At 47.6% G+C, this 20,552-nt stretch overlaps 1 protein-coding gene and 1 long non-coding RNA gene across 2 annotated transcripts in view; one reads left to right on the top strand and one right to left on the bottom strand.

Annotated features, from left to right (window-relative positions):
• LOC111817647 overlaps positions 1-3,290 on the bottom strand; it is a 17,952-nt gene extending 14,662 nt beyond the window's left edge. Inside the window, exon 1 of the long non-coding RNA XR_002821790.1 lies at positions 3,279-3,290. This is a non-coding gene — a long non-coding RNA (uncharacterized LOC111817647). The remainder of the gene's footprint in view (positions 1-3,278) is intronic.
• A 449-nt stretch (positions 3,291-3,739) lies between these two features.
• Positions 3,740-19,507, top strand: Adgrf2 (adhesion G protein-coupled receptor F2). Its single transcript, XM_004624393.1, has 7 exons — positions 3,740-3,820; positions 8,328-8,370; positions 8,974-9,125; positions 10,424-10,657; positions 12,038-13,399; positions 16,798-16,839; positions 19,421-19,507. The coding sequence occupies exons 1-7, from the start codon at positions 3,740-3,742 to the stop codon at positions 19,505-19,507; spliced, it is 2,001 nt and encodes a 666-aa protein (XP_004624450.1).
• Positions 19,508-20,552: the final 1,045 nt, after the last annotated feature.

Here is a 20,552-nt window from a genome sequence, read left to right as displayed (position 1 = left end):
TATCTCCCTGGCTCTAGGTTGTGTGGTCTTAAGAGAGTAAACCTTGTTTTGAGATGGTTGAGATGAGCCAGCAATTGGAACATCTGTTCGGAAGGCTGTTAATGCTCCAGTTTCCACCGCTTTCCAGCTCTATTCCAGCTGCCAGGCTGGCCAGGGATGGAGTGTCGGGGGCAGACTCCTGTGGATTTCCATCAGAAGATGGAGTAGAGAGCTGGACATGGTAGCACACGCCTGTAATCCCATCCCTGCAGAGGCTGAGGCAGGAGGACCTTTTTTGAATTTGGGCTACAAAGTGAGCTCAAGGCCAGCCTGAGCGGCATAGAGAGACCCTGTCTCAAAAGGACGGAAAAAGAAAAGATGGAATGGAGGCTCTGGGGACCAGGAACTGTGTGGTTAAAACAGGAGTCTTTAGAAAGTGTGAAATCACGTGCTTTCTCTTATATAAGATACCTAAAAATGCACAGAAATAAGTGAGTCTGAAAACAAAAGAGGACAGAATACTAGAAGGTAGTTTTCTAGTTACAGGGAGGGAGACTGGGACAGCAGAAAGGATAGGGAGTGAAACTGAAGGAAACAAGCCGGGCACATGCACTGCTGTGCCGCCCCGGGAAGGTCTCTGCTCTGGGTCTGGATGATGTAAGAGTCTTGCTGCCTGTCCTTGCATCAGACCTTCAGCTTCTGTCAAGGCTCCACTTTCATAGACTCAGGAAAAGAGTGATGACATGGGCTTGGTGTCAATACACTGGGAAGAGACATGCTTTTCTTAAAGCCCGGGTTCATGGGTTTAAGTCAGATAATGGATTCTTAAAAAGCACTGTGTCAAAATTTAATGTTTTCATCGTAAAAACGGTTATCCTGTTCACTTAGGGAAATAAAAAGCTTGCCCTGTATATAAACTGCAGTCTGTTTTTATCAGCTAAACACACAGAAAAGAGTCAACTTTGGGAAATGTTCTTTTCAGCTGAAAGAATTGAGAAAATGCAGAATAGCCTTGTGAGTGTCATACTGGTGCGAGAACCTGGGGTGAGGGGCAGGACAGATTGCACGCGTTCAGTTCTTATCCTGTACCCAGAGGAACCCCAGGCAGCAGGAAGGCCTGCAGGTAGCCACGCTCTGGTAGCAGCAGGGTTCTCAAGAAGGCCACCTGCAGCCCCCTGAGAGGTGTGGCCACCTTTAGTAGCTGACCAGCACCATAGCAAATGTAAATGCTCCTTTTCTCCTAGACAGAACACGGTAGCAATCAAAGTGCATTTCTGATAGTCAGCCTAAGTCTATGTAAAATTAAAGTAAAGCAATACAATAACATATTTTTTCTTTCCAATGTGACACATTAAAATTGTAAGCAAATAAAGCTACCTTCATACTGGTTCCCAGAGCTCAACCAACCAGTTAACTATCTGTTTTTTTTTTTTTTTTTTCCAAGTAAAAATTCCTTGAGTTTAGTTTGTAAACTCTAGGAAAGCTTGTTTGTTTTTGTAAAAAAAAAACAAAAAAACAAAAAACCAAAAAAACCCCCAACCAAACAAACAAATACCCCACTGCTTTCAGAGTGAGAACATGTTGTCTGAATAAGGATTTTTTTTTTTTTTTTTTTTTTTTTTGTGGAGGGGGGTACTGGGAATTGAATTCATGACCTTGAACTTCCCAAGCAAATACTTGTGCCGCTGAGCTATATCTCCAGCCTGTGATAGGGATATTTGAGGATAAAGTTAACTCAGCACAGCCACAGGCTTGAGGCTGGCATCAGCAGAGAGCTGAGCCCCAGCACTAGGCAAAATAAAAACAAACAAGCATGGGCCTGTTCTCAGGTTTAAAAGAACCTACCCATGCACTGGCTATAATTCTTCGAGGCTGGTTTTGCCCTTGGTCTGTTGAGCTTTGCTGTAGATTTCCATTCATATAAATGAATTAAGTTAGAGTAAAACATGCATGAATTGTTGCAGTTTACCCCAAGCTGTGTCCAGCGTCCATGGAGCTATTGCAGAAACTGTAGCAAATGGAATGGAAAACTTTGCAATGGGCAGTTCGAAGGCAACTTTGTTTAGCTCTGGTGGGCTGATGTGGGATGCTCCCCCAAAATAGCAGCGTTGGCTTAAAGTAAAACAGCAACTTATATACTGCTTTTGTAAGCAGGAAATAGTCGATAGTGGGTTAGTCTATACTTGGTTACACACACACACACACACACACACACACACGTGGCTACATGTATTTAGTCATCTGTTGTCAAGCAGATGTGTCCCTTTAATTAGAGGGAGCTATTTATTATGGAGCAGGAGGTAGTTAGGGTCCCAGGCAAGCGGGCAAGATTTAGCATGACTTTATCAGGGCTAGCTGTCCCTCGAAACAGTCTAGCAGGACAGAACCTTTGAGTAACTGACTGTGTAGCTGGATAGACAGAGCTGAGTTTGGTGTCTCTAGCTTGGAGCTGGGTAGTCAAGGACAACTGAGTGTGGTGGTGAAACTGTGAAGCTATAGTTTAATTTTTTTTTCCCCACTACAGTGCTATTAAATATATTTAGAAGTGGTAAGCAGTAATGTAATCCCTCTGGGCCTTCCTGGGAGAACTACGGACATACAAAAAAGGCCTATTAAAAAGCAGATTGAAATGGACCACATAAAGTAGTGCAAACTGTCATTGGATTTCAATGAAACTTAAGTGATTCTAACAATCTGGTGCTGAAAAACAATGGCTGGAAAAAAAATCATTTTGTCCCATCTTTAAAATAATGGCATTGTTCGCTCTAGAATTATATATGGTTGATTTCTTAGCTCAAATTGGTCAGATGGCAAACACCAACCTTGTGATAGCTGTTGGAGTTTGTGATAACATCCAAGTCTGTTGAATATTTTCACCTAAACATGAAAACATTTATATTATGTGAAGATATTCCCCCCCCACCCCCTGTACCAGGGATTGAACTTGGGACCTCACACTTGCCAGGCAGGGGCTTATGCCACTGAGCTATATCCCCAGCCCACTGCCAAGATGATCTTGATTAGGATGAAAAATACTGAAATCATTAGTGCTCCATGCTAACAGTTTGTGGGGAATCCTATGCACACCCCAGACCTGACAGAACCATCAACGCCCCCTGCCATCTGTCCTCTTTTTCTCTCCCCTCCACACTCCCTCCTTTGCTCTTCTTTTATTGAGTATATTGTACCTATCACTGGCCAAACTCCAGTCCAGATGTCAAGGAATGTATCTAGTTTTGACATCATTTCTGGTAGATATAACAATAGCAGACCCCTTTTGAGGGTGCCCTGTGATACACAGATGGAAAAAGAGGTACATACTTGCCTTCCAGAGGTATTTATTTCCAGGCCAAGCTTACCCATGAGAGCCCAGCTCATCCACTGCTGAAGCCACCTACAGGATTCTCAGCACTGCCTAGCCCAGAGAGACGAACATTCCTGTTCCCAAGCACGGGCTATTGCTTGTTATTGCCAGACCAGCTGGAATGGGCCAGGGTGCTTCCTCGGGCAGGATTCCCGTGTTAGGTGTGGTGCTGGAGCTCATTGCTGTCGCCTCCAGCGTGGGCCGGCAAGGACACCTGTAGCAGCTGCTGAATGGCCGGAGATGCACACCAACACTGCCGGCAGGGAGGTCACAGCAAATGGATGGGTCCTGGACAGAGCCCATCTGCACAGGCTGCTGGGGTCGTGGCATCGTGAGGGCTTCTGATGGGAGACGTTTTGCCTTTTGTTTATTTTTGTAGAAGCAAGAGGTCTGGCCATGGGGAAGGTGAAGTATGCACTTTTATGGTGCTGCCTGGGCTTGCTTCTGTCCGCGGGGTCCTGTCGGACGCTGTGTCAGGTAAGTGGAAGCTGACCTGGTGAGGACTGTGCGTGGATGGTGGACTCTGCGAGCTCACCAGCTCTGGGGCCTCAAGAAAGGGCTTGGGAAGTGGAGATGGTGACAGTGACTGGCCCTGCCGGGAGAAATCGCAACTGTAGACAACAAAAACTCATGTTACCTAGCAACTACAAATGATTTTCCCACCAGTTTTTCCTTTTCAGTTCTGCAGGGCAAGGTGGCTAAAGTGAGTGGAGGGTGACAAGCTCTTCTTCCTCCTGTTCCCTCGAGTCATGAAGCTTTCCATAGCTCACAGCCCTTCATTTATACCCAGGGGTGGTGCCATTTCCTGAGGGGCATGAGAAAAATCTAAGTTTGGGAACCATTCCTTGTGTGATTGGCAGCATTTATGACCTTTAGTGGGCAGAGCCCACAATAGTTTTGTCTCACAAAGAATTGTCCCATTCAAAGTGGGGAGAGTAGGGACCTGCCAGATAGCTCAGCTTACTAAAGTGTCTGCTTAGGCAGAATGCAGCAGCTGGGGTTTGATCCCCATGTGCCATGCTGGCTCCACCCCTGGGGCACACTGAGATGGCTATTGAGACTGGGCATGGTGGTGTATGCCTGTAATCCCAGTGCTTGCGAGGCTGAAAACAGGAGAATCATTATGAGTCCAGTCTATGTAGTGACCCCCTGTAAGCCCTGTACTAAATACGTTAAAAAAATAAAACAACAAAGTGGGGAGAGGATCTCCTTTGAGGATCATCTGTGTGAACCCCAGGGATGGGCCAACAGCAAGCACCAGGCAAAAGCTAAGTCAAGCCTAGCACGGTGGCATGGGTACCAAGGTACTTTTGTAACCATTGTGGGCAGTGAGCCCGGCAGCTTACCTGGAGTATTTTCCCTTCCGAGCATGAGTCGTTTTAATTTTCCTAGTAGTGACTTATTTAAAAATCAGGTATGGAGGGGCACTGGGAGAAAGAAGGCATAAAAATGAGATCCTGAAGGGAGCTGTTGGATTCTTTCCTTTTGGAGGTAGAGACCGTGGCCAGGGCTGTAGAGTGCCAAGGCTAGAGCGCCTGTTTTAGAGCATCTTTGTGCTTTCTTTTTTAGTGTTTCTTTTTAAAACAAGACTCCTTAGTTAAAATGACTTTGGAAGTGGTTTTCAGGAATTTTCCAGGCAGTAGTTTCTTCACCCTCTGATTAGTTTGCCCTTGGAAGGGAATCAGCCCTGTGTCTCTCCTCCCTTACCATGACCTGGTGGTATCTGTCTCTTGTGGGATGGTAGAGACCTTGGTGTTGGGTAATGTTAGAGACCCTCCTTTCCTCTTCCCTCACTGAGCACATTTTCCCTATCATGGGTCAAACTCTGGTCCAGGTGTCCAGGAACGCGTCTAGTTTTGACATCAAATCTGGAAGATACAACAATGGCAAACTTTGCCATAAGCATCTATACTTTGCTGTAGGCATCTCAAGCCCATAGTTGGGTTCTCTCTATCCCCTTTTTTTGGTGTGCATTTTGTATGAGTCAGAGTGCAGAGTGTAGGCAGAGAGTGGGAGGCTGGCTTTGCGTGACTTGATGATGGGGTCACCTCAAAGAAACGTCCCGTGCTTTTATTCCCACCTACACTCTTTGGATGGTGAACTGCAGGAGGCACCATGCTCCTGCCCAGCCTTTGCACCCGGCTGCTCAGCAGGCCCAGCAGGCTGTTGGTTGCCACTGTCCTTTCACAGGATTAGATCAGAGCTGCTGGAATCTGACAGAAAAAGTCTCCTGTCCAGAATGCCTACCCACAGGAGCATGCAGGATGTGCTTTGGAAAATTGGCTTAGAAGAGGCCAATGTGGTCCTTCGCTTTAGAAGGCAGATTTTTCCCAAGTTCCTTAGCCTTTTGTCTTGTACCCAGGCTCTGCCTACGCACCTGATTAATGCAGCTGGGATCCACCCAGGTTTGTTTAAGGGCTGAGTATCACCTGAAATTGGGCACTCCTTACCGCTCTTGCCCTGCTGTACTGGTGACATGGCCCTGTCCACATGGGCTCAGGCACCTTGAGTGCCACTCCCCTCTGCTGGGTGTCCCTCTGCATGAGCTGGGGTTTGGATGAACACTGCTGTAGGAATTAGGAGAACAAAGCTGGCAGCTGTGTGGCCCTGGGTAGATCATCCACCAGGGACTCAGTTTGCTGTCAAACAAGGGGGTGGAAGGAGGTGATCTATAAACCTTCCCAAATGTCACAGTACTTCTCTACTCTGGATCCATGGAGAACTTTAACTCTCTGCTTACGGAACAAAGCTTTGCTTTCTCTGTGAAAATCACCTTATGTCAGTGATTTCAAGGACATTCTTTCCCATGAGTCCTCAGAGATCCCTTGTTGAGCTTGGAGGTTGCCCACACGCTCAGTTCAGATTCCCCTTAAGTGCTTCTTGAGCAGAGAAAATAGGCAATATGCAGCCTTGTTTCTTAAGAATGTAGAGAGAAACAATATTGCAGAGGAGAAAGAGACACAGACGCCAAGTATTAGTCACACAACTGGGTCATCAGATTTCCAATCTCCCAACAGCTGAGATCTTGGCATGCAAATTGGGGTGGCTCCCCAGGCCACTAGAGGGCGCTCTGCTTGCGCAGAAACGAAGATCCTGCTTGTCTGCCTGTCTTCCCGTTCTCCTGTGCAGGCTTGTCTGTACGGTCAGTCTACACATAATACTAATACAGCCACTGAGGGGGACAGAAGGCAGCACAGTGCAGGAGCCATGTTCCTTAGGATCTTACAACTTAAGTGAGAACGTAGCATGCTTCTACAGAAAGCAATTCGCTAGCAAGACAGCAGGTTACGGGAATCTAGGCCGAGCCCTGACTGTGTCCCGTGTGGTCTGATGATGCATTCTTCAAAAGCTAGAAGGAGAGGGCATCAGTTAGAACTGGATCAGGGAAGACTTTGTAGAAGGGACACTTGATTCTGTGTGTGATCAGTCTGCATGTCTAGCTTAAAAACGGTACCCGAATCTTCAGCAGCACGTGCACAACCTGCTCTGGGGTATGCGTCGTACAGTTAGCACCATCAGTCTTACTGCGCTGACAAAAGGGGAAACTGAGGCTCAGAGCGATTAAGGCTCTTCTTCCTCAACAGGCAGTGTTGGAAAGCGAGCCGGGCGGCTGCTCTGGTGGACAGCGCTCAAGTCAGCAAGCCGCTTGCTCCTAGAAGTCTGATGTGTGGGGCGTGGGCCAGAAGGGGGCGCTGCTCAGGACGGGGCTGCCAGGCTTTGGGGGAGACTCACAAGAGATAAAACGAAAACACATTTACGGCAAGTGGCTATTTTCTGAGAGTGGGAGAAGTAATCACCACAGGTTTCTCATCTACACACGATACAAATTTTGTATAATCTGTAATTGCTCAGCATTATTTAGCAACAAACTCATGAAAATGGTTACTTTTTTTTTTAAAATGGATTTAGTATAGGGTCTACAGAGTTTCACCACGTAGATCGGACTTGTAGTGCTTCTCCTATGTTCATCCTCTGAAGCGCTGGGATTACAGGTGCGCGCCACCACGCCCAGTCTCAGTCATGGCCATCTCAGTGTGCCACGGGGACGGGGCCAGCATGGCACGCCGGGGATCGAACCCCAGCCGCTGCACTCTACCTAGGCAGGCACTTTAGTCTACTGAGCTCTCTGGCCAGCCCTACTGTGACATTTTTTATTAATGAACTGCCCATATTTGTTCCTACATTTTACTTGCATACTAGTGAGCGAGCAATTTTATACTTTCTTATAAGTAGGACCAGAAGATTAGTCAGTCTTCCCTCCAGCATTGCTGGGCAAATTGCTGTCCTAGCATTCCTGCTTGAGCAGAACAGCTTTCGCTGTCTCCAGTCTTCGTTAGTGGTGCTATGTAGGTATGCCAGGCTGTAGTTGAGTTTGAGGAGGCCTCTGTCACACACTTCGTGTGTGGGTACTAGGATATCAGAACGCCTCCAGCTATCTTGTTCTGTGACTCTTGGTCAACTCTTCCAGAACCGGTGCTGTTTTCCAGTTTCTTGTAATGGGGAAATGGCTGCATGTTGCCAAGGAATGTCTGATTGAGTCTAAACCAACTGCATCTTCAACTGGACTCCTCGTCCAGGCCCTACAGACAGATCCACTTCTCTGGTGACACCCCAGTGGGGTGGAGCATAAGCAGGGAGGTGGGGTGGTAAAAATAACAGCAGGAAAGGATGACAGAGTTACTTTGCTTTTGAAAATTTACCAGATGGGATCACGTGAGTGTCTTCAGAGGACTTGGAGAGGTCCGCACAAGCAGAGCCAAACTGTTTTAGCTTCCTGGCAAATCCTCCCTGCCCATAATGTGCATCCTAGGCAAAACACAGCCCATTTTCACGGGAGACTGGCAGAGCCGCAGGCACCATGGGGTCACTGGTGGCCAGGCTGGTCTGTGGCTGACCCAGACACAGTTATCAGTCTGTGACTAACACGAACTAGAATGGCATCTGGACAATTGATGGTGACATGAATCTCGATGTTCTCTTCCAGATTGCCAAAAACAGCAAGGAGAAGGGGTCTGCCAGACCCACGGGTATGTGTCACAACAGCAGGCTACCCCCAGCCTTGTCTCTGGCCCAGCATTGTGGCTTTTGCTTAGACTCTGATTCTTTTCCCTGCGTGATGTTGGGTCCTCACCTCTGGTTCCTTCCCTGCCGGCACCCTCTGCCCCATGCGCTAGTTGCTGGTTCTTCACATGGCGCTAACCTGGGCTGTGGTGGTGGGCAGAGCAGGTCTCTGAGGATGCCAGGAGGATGTGACACACCTGCTTCTTGGGGAGCACAGGGCAGTGGACTCCATCCAGAGCCACTTGGGGCACTCTTGGGCCGTGGGCTTCTGTGACTATGAGAAGGGCCCCGACCATGGGGCTGTGCTGTTTCCAACTCACTTCTACTAGAGCAGGTGTGCTCTTGCCTACTGGGCTTCAGTCTTGGATTCTTCAGGGGACTGTAGGTGCTTGTGGCCACCACCACCATGTGTGACAACCACAGATCCATGTTGATCATCTGCCACTTTACAAAGGAAAGACAGCTGATGTCTCTGTATCTACAGGATTTCAGTCCCCTACCATAGCGACACCTGGGTGATTATCCTGGTTCAGCGTGGAACTCACGACTTTTCCTTTCTCTCTTCCCAGAGCTGTGCATAGGTGCATGTAAAGCTGGTTCCCTGTGCAGCAAGCTGTGCCCGCCGGGTACTGAGGGAAGCATGGGCTTCGCCTGCAGGCAGCAGCTATGGCACAAGGTCAATGATACCTGCCGTACCCTTAATGCCTACAACATCTTTGAGGTAAGTTCCTTCCTCTTACAAGGCTCAAATGGCAAAGAGAGCCTTGGCTTAAGACTGCAATGCGCTGGAGAGGGGAGGAGGAGCATGAGGAAGGGCAGCACACTCCCTCCCTCCCTCCTCAGCCCTGGGCATGCGGGGGCTGGAGTTCTAGGCCCTACCCTCTCTGTGAGCGAAGAGGACTAGGAAGGAGCTACAGTGAGGCCACTTCTACTGTAGCAGGACGCTCAGTCTGGATGGATGGGGGTTCAGCCAGTCACTAGGTTTAGTTGTTTTCCCACCTCGATATTCTAGCTGTTTCCTCCAGCTTGAGTTCAGATCATTTAGATCAGAGCTGGAGGACGGGCCTAGAGCCCTCCTTGGATATTGCCACATCCTTGCTCTCCACCCCTTAACCCCAAAGCTCTGCTATTCAGCCCACCTCTCCCTGGCCAGCAGCAGCCCAGACAAGTCCTTAGGCCTGAGCAGAGCCAGGCCCACCCTGCCCTGGTGACCCAGAACCTGTGCTCTATCAAGCTCTCCGCGGACAGCTCTATCATTTCTGTTCTCATTAAGGCGTGAGTAGCCGAGTGAAGAGCCCCATCACCACGCCGACCGATTTCCAGGCATGCTTAAGTAATCACATATTTCCTTATTGGCTCACCGCAGAGAAGGTCAGGTCAAGAGCTTTCTCCTCCCTTTGATCCTGGTCCCCTTTCTGGGGAGGCTTCCCTTACCTGCTCCTGTGGCATCTGTCTCAGGAATCTCACACTCCAGCCTCTCCATGTGTGGCCGGCCGGGGGCTTCCTCCTCCCTTGCTTGTCTTGGTTTCCTCTAGATCCAGTGCAGAGTTTCCGTCTCAAGATGTGCTCGTGTCTCAAGCTCTGGCTGTCAGGAATGAGGAAGATGAACTTAAGTTGCACTAGAAATTTATGCACACATACACAGATACCTACACAGCACGCGTGCACACACACACACACACACACACACACACACACACACAAGCTGGTCTGTAAAGGTGACAGTTGCTGCCTGGCAGAAGGTGTGAGAGAGAATGTAGTCGGTAAGTTGTGACGTTGGAAATGGAAAATAAGACTTCTCTCCAGATACAATTGTATAATAAAGCTGCCTTGAATTTAATTTAATGATTTTATTTTCTTGGTACCGGGGGTTGAACTCAGGACCTTGCGCTTGCCAGGCAGACGTCTGTACCACTGAACTTTCTCCACAGCTCACTGCTTTGAATTTTAGTACAATTGTTTTTCCACTGAGCAGAAATGTGAGATAGTAAGGGTGTCCTTGTTTTTGCGACCCCTTAGGACAAGTCACAGACAACAGCCAGCTATGGGAAAGATGTGAATGTCGACAAAGACGCTGGGACGTCGGACAGCATAGCCCACAAGGTGCTGCGGCAGTGCCCAAAGGACCTGTCCTGTGTGACCAGGAAGATCGAGCAGTCGCCCCAGCTTCCAGGGAACATTGAGCTCATTGTGCAGCTCTTACACAACATTTCCACGGCGCCCATGAGGGACGTGGACGAGGCGCAGATGACGGTGAGCGGGCGAGGCAGCTGGGCAACTGGGATGCTCCCTGAGCCCCTCGTGGGCCAGGGACTGTGTTTTCCACTCAGGATTTCCAGTGTCTGACCTACAAGTGGGCCACAAATTTCACCAAGAAAGAATGAAAGGGGGGGACCTGCCCAGCAGCTCAGTTGTTTAAGTGCCTGCTTAAACAAAGCCCTGAAGCTCAAGCTTCTGGTGTTCCAAACCAGAGAGTCACTGCAAACGAGAAATGCCCTAAAGGCATTTCGAGCTTCCAAAAAAAAAAACCTTCTACCATTCCGGGGCTGGCGAGATGGCTCAGTGGTCTAAAGCACCTACTTAGAACAAGTTTAGCCAAAACAAAGGGACTGCGGTTCAATCCCCCAGCACCACATGCCAGCCAGGGCCTCTCGCTGGTGGGCTGAGCTGGCCACACACACACACACACACACACACACACACACACAAATAAATAAAATTAAAAAAAAAAGTTTAAGAATGAAAGGGAAGGAGGGAACAGGGTGGATCAGTGAACACTGTCAGAATGCTCGGAAGAAGCTGGCGCCTGCTTTTCCAGTGTCTGTTTTTGCTGCTTAGAGCCTCTGTTAAAAATTCTAGGTCCTGCAGAGAAAATGGCTTTTCTCATTTTGAGGTGTGAGTTAGAGCAAGTTGCTAGAAAAGAAAGTAACTCAATGCAAAGGAAACGGGATCCATATTGCTTTGGCTTAAAAAAAATTTTTTTTGTCTTTTATTTATTTATATATTTGGTACAGGGTCTCACCATCCAGGTCAGACTCATACTGATCCTCCTATCTTAGCTTCCCCAGAGCTGGCATTATAGGTGTGTGCCACCATGCCTGGTTTTGGTGGCCGGCACGGTGCACCCTGGGTTCTGGGGCTGGTGCGGCATGTTGTATGGGGCATTGAACCCAGGTCCTTGTGCTTGCCAGGCAGGCACTTAGACTACCCAGCTATCTCCCCAGCCCCTGCTCTGGCTTTTGATGTTTGAAGCAGAGGGTAGATTGCACCTCTGCTTCTACCATGGTGTGCTCCTGTAGGTTACCTGCTGGGCACTGTGAAGGCTGTGGAGGTACCCTGCAGAGTGAAGAGGGCCCAAGGATGGACACGAGGCCTGAGGCTGCCTGCTGCCCAGCAGTTTCTGTTTAGCTCTTTCTCTGGCTGAGGCTTTTCTGTGCGTGCTCTTAACCCAGAGTCTCCAGAAATTGCTGGTTCTGGTTTATAAGTGTTAGGTGGGCCTGAGCTCCTGGGTGTCTTGGAACCTCTCTGGGAGGCTTCCATTGCTGGTTTGAGGCCTACTCTTTGCAAGTTGATGCCAAATGCATGGGCAGTTTCAGAGATCAGCTCTGAGTAACACCAGTTGTCTATTGGCAGAGTTACTGCTCCATGGCTAACCATGTTCTGAACAGCAGTAGCATCGCAAACTGGACCTTTGTTCCTGAAAGAAACAGCTGCAGTGTCCTGCTCCAGTCAGTCAACGCGTTTGCAAGAAAGCTACAGATACACAAGCATCCCGTCAACATACAGGACTCCTTTATCCATGCCATGGGCTCTGTCATACCTGCAGACGGTGAAGGGAAGAATTTTACTTTCTTCATGAGAGTGAACGAGAGCAGCAGGCCAGTCACGGGCCAGGTCCTTATCAGCAGAGAGGAGCTGCAGACGGCACCCTCCACTTCTCAGATCATCTGCATCGCCTTTCCAACACTCGGGGCCATCTTAGAAGCCAGTCTTTTGGAAAATGTCACTGTGAATGGCCTTGTCCTGTCTGTCATCTTGCCTGAGAAACTTAAAAGAATCTCACTGCATTTTGAAAAGATTCACAAATCCGAGGAGAGGAAGACCCGTTGTGTAGGCTGGGACCACCTGGAGCACAGATGGGACCACAGAGCCTGTCAGATGGTTGAAGCAAGCTCCCAGCATGCCATCTGCCAGTGTTGGCCAAGAGGGCTGTTCACCTCCTTCTCCATTCTTATGTCGCCCCACATTCCAGCAAGCCCGGTTCTGGCTTATATCACCTACATAGGCTTGGGCCTTTCGATTTGCAGCTTGATTATTTGCTTAGCCATTGAGGGTCTGGTCTGGCATCAAGTGACAAAGACAGAAATTTCCTACTTACGTCACCTGTGCATTGCCAATGTGGTGGCCACCTTACTGACAGCAGATGTACTGTTCATTGTGGCTTCCTGTTTTAGTGGTCCTGAGACACACTACAACGGATGTGTGGTAGTGACATTTTTCATTCATTTCTTTTATCTTTCTGTGTTTTTCTGGATGCTCGCCAAGGCACTCCTTATCCTCTATGGAGTTCTGATCGTTTTCCACACTCTGCCTAAGTCAGTCCTGGTGGCTTCTCTCTTTTCAGTGGGCTATGGGTGCCCTTTGGTCATTGCTGTTGTCACAGTTGGTGTCACTGAACCTGCCAGAGGCTACCTACGGGCTGATGCCTGCTGGCTCAACTGGGAGACGACCAAGGCCCTGCTGGCCTTCGTGGTCCCAGCTCTGGCCATTGTGGTCGTAAACCTGGTGGTCATCGCAGTGGTCATCAGCAAGGCCCAGCGAGTTTCCTTTGGCAGCTCCATGTTTCAAGAAGTGCGAGCCATCGTAAGGATCTGCAAGAACATCGCCATCCTCACGCCACTGCTAGGACTGACCTGGGGCTTTGGGGTCGCCACGCTCATTGACGACAGCTCGCTAGCCTTCCACATCATCTTCTCTTTGCTCAATGCATTCCAGGTGAGCTCAGGCATTCTAACCAAGCCCAAGGGGAGTGATTCCCAGCGGAGGGTCTGTGCTTAAGAGCCCGGGCACTAGGCTTTGACCTAGACAATAGAATAGAAGAAAATGGCTTTTAGTTCCAGAGAGCCTTGGGTTTGAGATCTGCCTCTCCCATTTACTAATATGGAGCATGGACTTGGAATTTTATCTCCTTTCATTAAGCACATTTTTCTCAGACATCAAATGGGTATAACATCACACCTTTATAGAGGGATTTGGAAAATGAAATGTAACAGTAAACATCAAAGCATGAAGCCCTAAAATGACCTAAGGATCACAAATAGCCTTTTAATAGGGTGAGTTATTACCATTTAGAAATTAAGCAATCACCCTTCCCCAATATTTGAGTTTACAAATGGAGGAATTAAATTCTTGTATTGGGGCTGTTGAGATAGCTCAACAGTCTAAAGCACCTCCTTAGGCAAGCATAGGCAGGTGCAGGAGACCACAGTTCAGTCCCCAGCACCACATACCACACCAGCCCAGCCATCAGGGTAGGCTGAGCCAGCAAAAAAAAAAAAAAAAAAAAAAAAAAAAAAATCTTATATTCACCATATGTATTGTCACTTAACAGCTTTTAGCTATCTTTAGAAACCACTGTTTCTATCAAGGCAAGCTAATCTAACTGGTACTGAAGAGTAGTTCTCTGCCCTCTTACCTCATCTGTGTGAATTACACAATGGAATCCTTGCTCAATGGTTTCATGTGAATCCGTGCCAAATTTCCTATGCATACATTTTTACATAATGTAAGGGTTAAAAAGCAATATCTGTTACTATGTGACTTGTTTTTTTCACTTGAAAATATGCCCCATAATTTTACTGTGTTAATATACATAAGCATGCCTGTCTAATGCCTGTATCATGTTCTGAATTTATTAAGTTTGTTCTTTCTTTCTTTCTTTTTGCGGAACAAGGGATTGAACTCAGACCCTTGTGCTTGCCAGGGAAGCGCTTATTCTATTGAGCCATCTCCCCGGCCCCCTTAAGTTTGTTCTTGATTGGAATTTTTTCCCCATATTTTTTCTATCACAGTTTTATTGATAAAGAGCCAAAGAAGTTTTGAAATCAAATATCACATATATAGGTATCAATTAATGAAAAAGAAAGGTTTAATTTTTCTAAAGACCTATAAAATATTTCTTTTATTGTACCCTAGATATATAGTAACTGGTGAGACAGTTTTCAAATCAGCGTCTTACCTTTTTTGGCAGGAGAAAAATGAAATATAGATGCAAAAGGCCAGTGGTACGCTTTGAAGCTTCCTTGCCCAAATTGGCCTTCAAATCCCAAGAGTTGTGGGCAGGTTGCGTTAGATGTGTCCTGTCACATCTGCTCCAGCAGATACTAAGTTCCACAACTAACCTCCGACATGAGTCCTCTGAATACTGTGATTATCTTTCCCAAGTTGGCCTAAAAAACAAGAAGTGGTCTCAATGGAATATTTTTCCTGTTACCCCCTTATATGTATGGGTTCAGGGTGCACAGTATGGTTGTGAAGCACACACTCAAATGTAGACACACTGTATTTAGTATTTATTTTCTGTCAATCATTATAAATCAGTGAAATATTGCAAATAAAAATATAAATAACCCAACCCCAAGAAACTTAACATCTGAGGAGAAGAGAAATTGGTTCTAATCCTTTAGCCATATACCATAGGCTTTGTGTGTGTGTGTGTGTGTGTGTGTGTGTGTGTGTGGTTGTAGGGGGTGGGGGGAGAGAGGTGCTAGAATTGCGGTTATGGTTCCTACATCTTTAAAACAAAAAAATCTGATTCTTGGGCAAATTCATTTAAAATGTATTTGTAGGACCTAAAGCAGACTGGAGTGTGTTTGTCCCAAGTGTCCTGATAAAGATGACACTTTGGAACCCAGTGGGCCATGCCAGCTACCATGTTAGACTTCTTATTAGACTGATGGCAGATTTTAATAATTCCATTGCAGGTAAACCGCATCACCCTGAGCAGTGAGCTGGTGCAAGCTGCTGAGTGTTAGTGGGGCTGGCTGGAGGGAGCAACCCCGGCACGTTTAGGGCAGAGAGAGCTGCCAGGCTGTTCCGTGTCCGCTGAAGCCCTCATCTCTCCACCCAGTTTTGGTCTCGCTGTGTAGGCAGTAATGTCGATCAAGCTCTTGCTGAAGGGCGACTGTGTGACAGCTCTGTGGAGCCAGTTGTGTTGGACCCAGGGACCTCAGCAACCTCTGGCTGAGTTCACAGTCAGTCCCTTGTGAAACTGGAGAGAAACAACATTCACGAAAACTTTTGAGTGTGAATGCTGCCCTCTGTCCCATTTCGAACATGGAACCTCCACACTTTTTTCCCTTCATCTGAAAAACAGGAATACTTGCTTCCTTCCTCCAGAGGGTTTTTGAACCAATGTATGAAAACACAGTAGAAACTCAGCTCTACCATAATGGTAGAGGAGCAGTCTGTTTTTGACTTGACAGGGCCTTTCTCTGTGTGCTCATGAGAGCTGGAAGGACTGCTTAGTTTTTTCTGCCTCTTCCTACTTGGACAATCTCTGGTAGGGTTAGAAACTCAATCTCTTTTGTGGATTATTACTTTTTCTGAAGATGCATCTGTTTGGTTTTCTTTTGCAAGTTTCATAATATTCTTTGCTGTGGCTGGGAGAAGAGTGACAATATATGGACAGTGCCTGGTTTTGCTCTTTTCTGCAGATATTTCTCTTGTTACCTCTTGTACGGACTGCAAACCTGTTACCTCTTGCCTAGCATCTCCTGTGACTCTTTCTTGGGTTATACTATCCTCAGTCTGTCTGTTTGTTCTTTCTTTCTTTCTCATTTCTTTCTTTCCCTTCTCTTCCTTTTCTGTCTCCTTTTCTTCTTCTCCTTCTTCTTTTTGTATAGAAAATCGAATCTAAGGAAAGTACCCTTCTACTGAACATCTCTTGAGCCCCCCTACCTTTTTGCAATTTAATTTAATTTTGAGCTACTAAGTTTGTTAGGCTAGCCTCAAACTTTTGGTATTCCTGCCTCAGCCTCCTGCATAGTAGGACTTATAAATGTGTACCTGGTTTAGATTGTTACATTCTAATGAGAGGTGCAGCTCCTACTAAGTGCAAAACACCTATAGTTGCTTACTTTGGAAGGCTTCTAAAGTGCTCTTGTGTGAAGCAGACCCTTGCTTTGTTGGTTCACGGATGCTTTTCCTAGGCCTGGAGTAGCTTGGCCCAGGTTGAATGAATGAATTCAGCTGTTATAACCTTAAAGTAGGAAATTCAAAGATTAGACTAAATTGTTTTCTTCTGACTAAAACAGTGGCGTAGTGATGAATACTGGCATTTGTTATCCTAATTTTTCTTTTAAATAGTTCTTCTTCCTTTTCCATCTTCACAGGGCTTCTTCATCCTGGTGTTTGTCACAATCCTGGACCCGAAGGTACTGTATGTGAAGTCTTCCCATTTTCTGCATTCTCAGGGGTGGGCTTGACGTGGGTGCTCTGGTCACCACTAAGCGACAGCCTGTCAGCTCAGCCATTGGTGCAGATGCACAGACGAGGTATTGCTAGTTTCATTTTTACAGATAAGGATGAGATGCTTCCTACGTCATACAAAATCTCAGGTAGAAAGCACTCCGATTCATTGAGGCAGAAAACAGGTACATTGCGTCCTATAGTACCATCTTTGGGAGGCTCTCTCCTTGGGGTACAGGCTACACCCCACAAAGGTTTCCAGTGTAGGACATAGATCTGCCATTAGAGATGCCACTGCTGTCCCTAGTGCTGCCTGGTCTCACTCACATCCCGGCCTTTGGTGACACTTGCTGTCCTGCACAAGGGATCTGATTGGCTGAGCCGGACCACAAAGCTGAACCTGCATGGTACTAGGGTTGGGGAATGAGTTCTGTCCTGTGGGTCAGGGAGCCCGGTTTGGGGTTACCCTGACCCAGTGGGTGTGGACAGGCTGTAAGTGAAGAAGATGCACGAACACAGGGGCATACAGCACACATTCACGGGGGCTTCAGAGACAAGCTCTTCCATCTGTGCACCTGCTTCCAGTGAAGCAGACACCTCCCTCAGATGTTAATGCAAACGCCTGCTCAGCTAGAGTGAGGTTGTATTAATCAGGTTGGATAGGCAGACCACAGGCAAACATGAAGGCATCCTCGCTGCAGGACTGGGAGCTTTGTTAGGCATTTACATATAAGCTGTCACGCGATTAAGTCAGTATCAAGGGCTTGCGAACGAACAATTTCAGGATGATTCTTGCATTGTCTATTAAGGGCACCATTAAAGCTAGTAAGAAGCATTCAGATGTGGAAGATTCCTGGCCTTGCTACTTCAATGTATAGTTGCTCACTAACTCTCATAGGTGCGACTTAAGAATTTTGATCTTGTGATGACACGGGGCTGAACTTGATTTCAGACTTGGTTTTAGTTTTGGTGGTACCAGGGATCAAACTCACGACCTTGCGCTTGGTTTCAGATTCTGAATTTTGAGCCTTTCCTGGGCCAGCAGCATGCAGTGTGGTGCTCGCTGGTGATAGCAAACGATAGCCTCCCAATAAAAGAGTGACTAGAAGGGTGAACGCCGATTCTCCACTATTACGTGCAGTTCAGGAGTTGGGTGCATCACACGCGCTCTTGACTTAGGGTACTTTCAACCTGCAGTGGTTTCTGGGACAGAGCCCTGCCATAAGTCGAGGAGTACCCATGCCAGCTCTGTGGTCCTGGGTTAGTTTTGTAAATTCCAGATTCCTTACTTGGATAAGGGTGCCATCTCTACCTTTTCCACTGGATCATGGAAAGGGGCAAGCTCACGTATAGGTGAACACAGAACACACGTGAGGCTCACACGGTCCTAGGTACAGTAGGGGCGTTTGTTAAATGCCGCACCTAGCTAGTGTCTGAGTAAGAGCTGCAGCATTCATATCATCATCATCATCATCGTCATCATCATCATCATCATCATCATCAGCAGCAGCAGCAGCAGCAGCAGCAGCATCAGCAGCAGCAGGAGCTGCAGCTGCTGCTTTATTCCTTAGTGGCTCCTAGGTTTTGTGATGTACAAAGATCTCACATTTATAAAGCCTCCTGCAAAGCCAAACTCTCTTGCACTTAAGATGAAAACTTGAGGGGCCAGCTAGGTAGCTCAGTGGACCCAAGATGCAGGGACCAGGGTTTGATCCCCGGCGTGCTGTGCTGGCTCCAGTCGCAGGGCAGGCTGCGACAGCGTGCAGAGGTGCAGCTGTAATCCTAGCGTTTGGGAGGCTGAAAATAGGAGAATCACTATAAGTCTGATCTGTGTAGTTAGACCCTGTAGATCCTGCACTAAATACAAAAAAAAAAAAAAAAAAAAAGAAAGAAAGAAAAAAAAAAAAAGAAAAAGAAAACTTGAAAGGCAAATGCTTTAAATTGTCCCAGGTTATACCTGATTCATTGACAAGAAACCATATATGAAGAGTCCTCCAATTTTTAAGATCCAAAACACCGAGCGTGTATCCCACAGGTGCTTATTATTGAAGTACAAAGTGTGGCTTATGCACGTTAGGAGACAGTGTTATAAAGGATGAGCACAGCGTCCCTCGCCCTCAGCTGGAGGCCTTCAGAGTTATAACACAAAGAGCCATCCAGTTAAGTACCATAGTTATTTATTCTTATTTCCTTGGCCCCTAGACCACTGCTGTGTTGTATTACACTACTTTCCCATCTAGACAAGCTTTGAAAAGTTAATTTATGAGAAGCAATGGACTGTTTGCATAAAATACAAATAACACCAAGCCTACATTTGTAAGGCTTAGCCTGTGGCAAACTGTACTTCGCATAGCCAGTGGGCCCCGCCTAGCCCTGGACTCTGCTGCCAGCCTCCCTCTTGTCTCTCCTGGTCCCCTCCCCCCCTGCATCCTCCTTCCCCCCAGGCTGCTGGCCCCACCTCCCGAAGCAGCCTTGCCTCACTGTTCACCAGGTTGGCAGTGGCTTCTTACACCTTTTAACTCTTAACCCTTTCTGTTAAATATCCAGATCCGAGAAGCCTTAAGAGGTCAAGTAAACTCTGTGAACTGGATTTCCAAGATATCAGAGGTAAAATCATTTTCATTTTGCACTTAAGCGTTTGACAAGGTAGTGACATGCAAAGCCATCACCCAAACAGCTGGTGGTGTTGCTGGTTGTGCACGGTGCCTGACGTGTGTCTGCGCCTCCCAGCCCGCGTGCCAAGGCTCCCTCCTTCTGGTCCTCAGGGTTGCGGGGGCCAGTGGCTTCCAGTGCTGGCTGCACCCTAGAGCCACCTCAGCCAGAGCCCCTTGAGGAAGGTGCAGTCAAAGCTCCTGGGATAGAGGCTGAGCGTTCATTAGACCCAGCTCCATGGAATTCCGATGTGGGCTGCACACGTCTACTGTTCCTTCCTCCCATCTCCTCCCATTCCAGCTCCACCCCAGGACAGAGAGTGCTATCTGCGGTCACCTGGAACCTTCTCTGAACTGATTTTTGCTAGGGGTCGGGGGTGTAGCCGTGACTGAGCTATTGTTTGGCTTGTAGAAGGCCTTGGGCTCCATCCCTAACTCTGCAAAGAAAAAATTATTTTTTTCTGCTGGAAAAGCTTCTCCTAGTCCATCTTTTCTCCCCTGGCTACCATCAGAAATGCAAGCCAGCCTGACTGAGCCTGGCATCAGAGGCCAAGCAGAGGCAGCTGCTTTTCCCAGCTCCCCTTCTCCTTTGCCTCTCAGCTCCATTCCCAAGCATCTGACTTCAAACCTGCAATGTCCCCCAAGTTTCCCATTGCAGCCCTAATCTTTCTCTAGCCATGGAGGATTAAAGAGAGGCAAACTCTGTTTCTGAGACATTGGAGGTCATGTCTGTGGGACAGAGGCACACAGAGAAACCGAATTACACAGGGAAGCTCAGGGGTGGAGTGCGGGTTGGGAACACACAGACTAAAGTTCTTGGGGACACAGGTTGGAAGAAAGCCACCCTGATCCCTGGATCTGCACCGCATACTTCCTCCAATTCTTTTCCCCTGTGTGCCCTAGATCTTGAGGTAGAAGACTGGAGTGGGACACAGGCACACACAGGGATACTGACCTCCCTAGGAGAAGACCCACAGGGACAGGGAAGTGTGGGGAGGCCGAGGGTGGGCAGGACCTCAGAGATGTGG

This window comes from Octodon degus, unplaced genomic scaffold, assembly GCF_000260255.1.
Source record: "Octodon degus isolate 3935 unplaced genomic scaffold, OctDeg1.0 scaffold00005, whole genome shotgun sequence".
Classification (NCBI taxonomy): domain Eukaryota; kingdom Metazoa; phylum Chordata; class Mammalia; order Rodentia; family Octodontidae; genus Octodon; species Octodon degus.
This window is presented reverse-complemented; position numbering and strand designations above follow the sequence as displayed.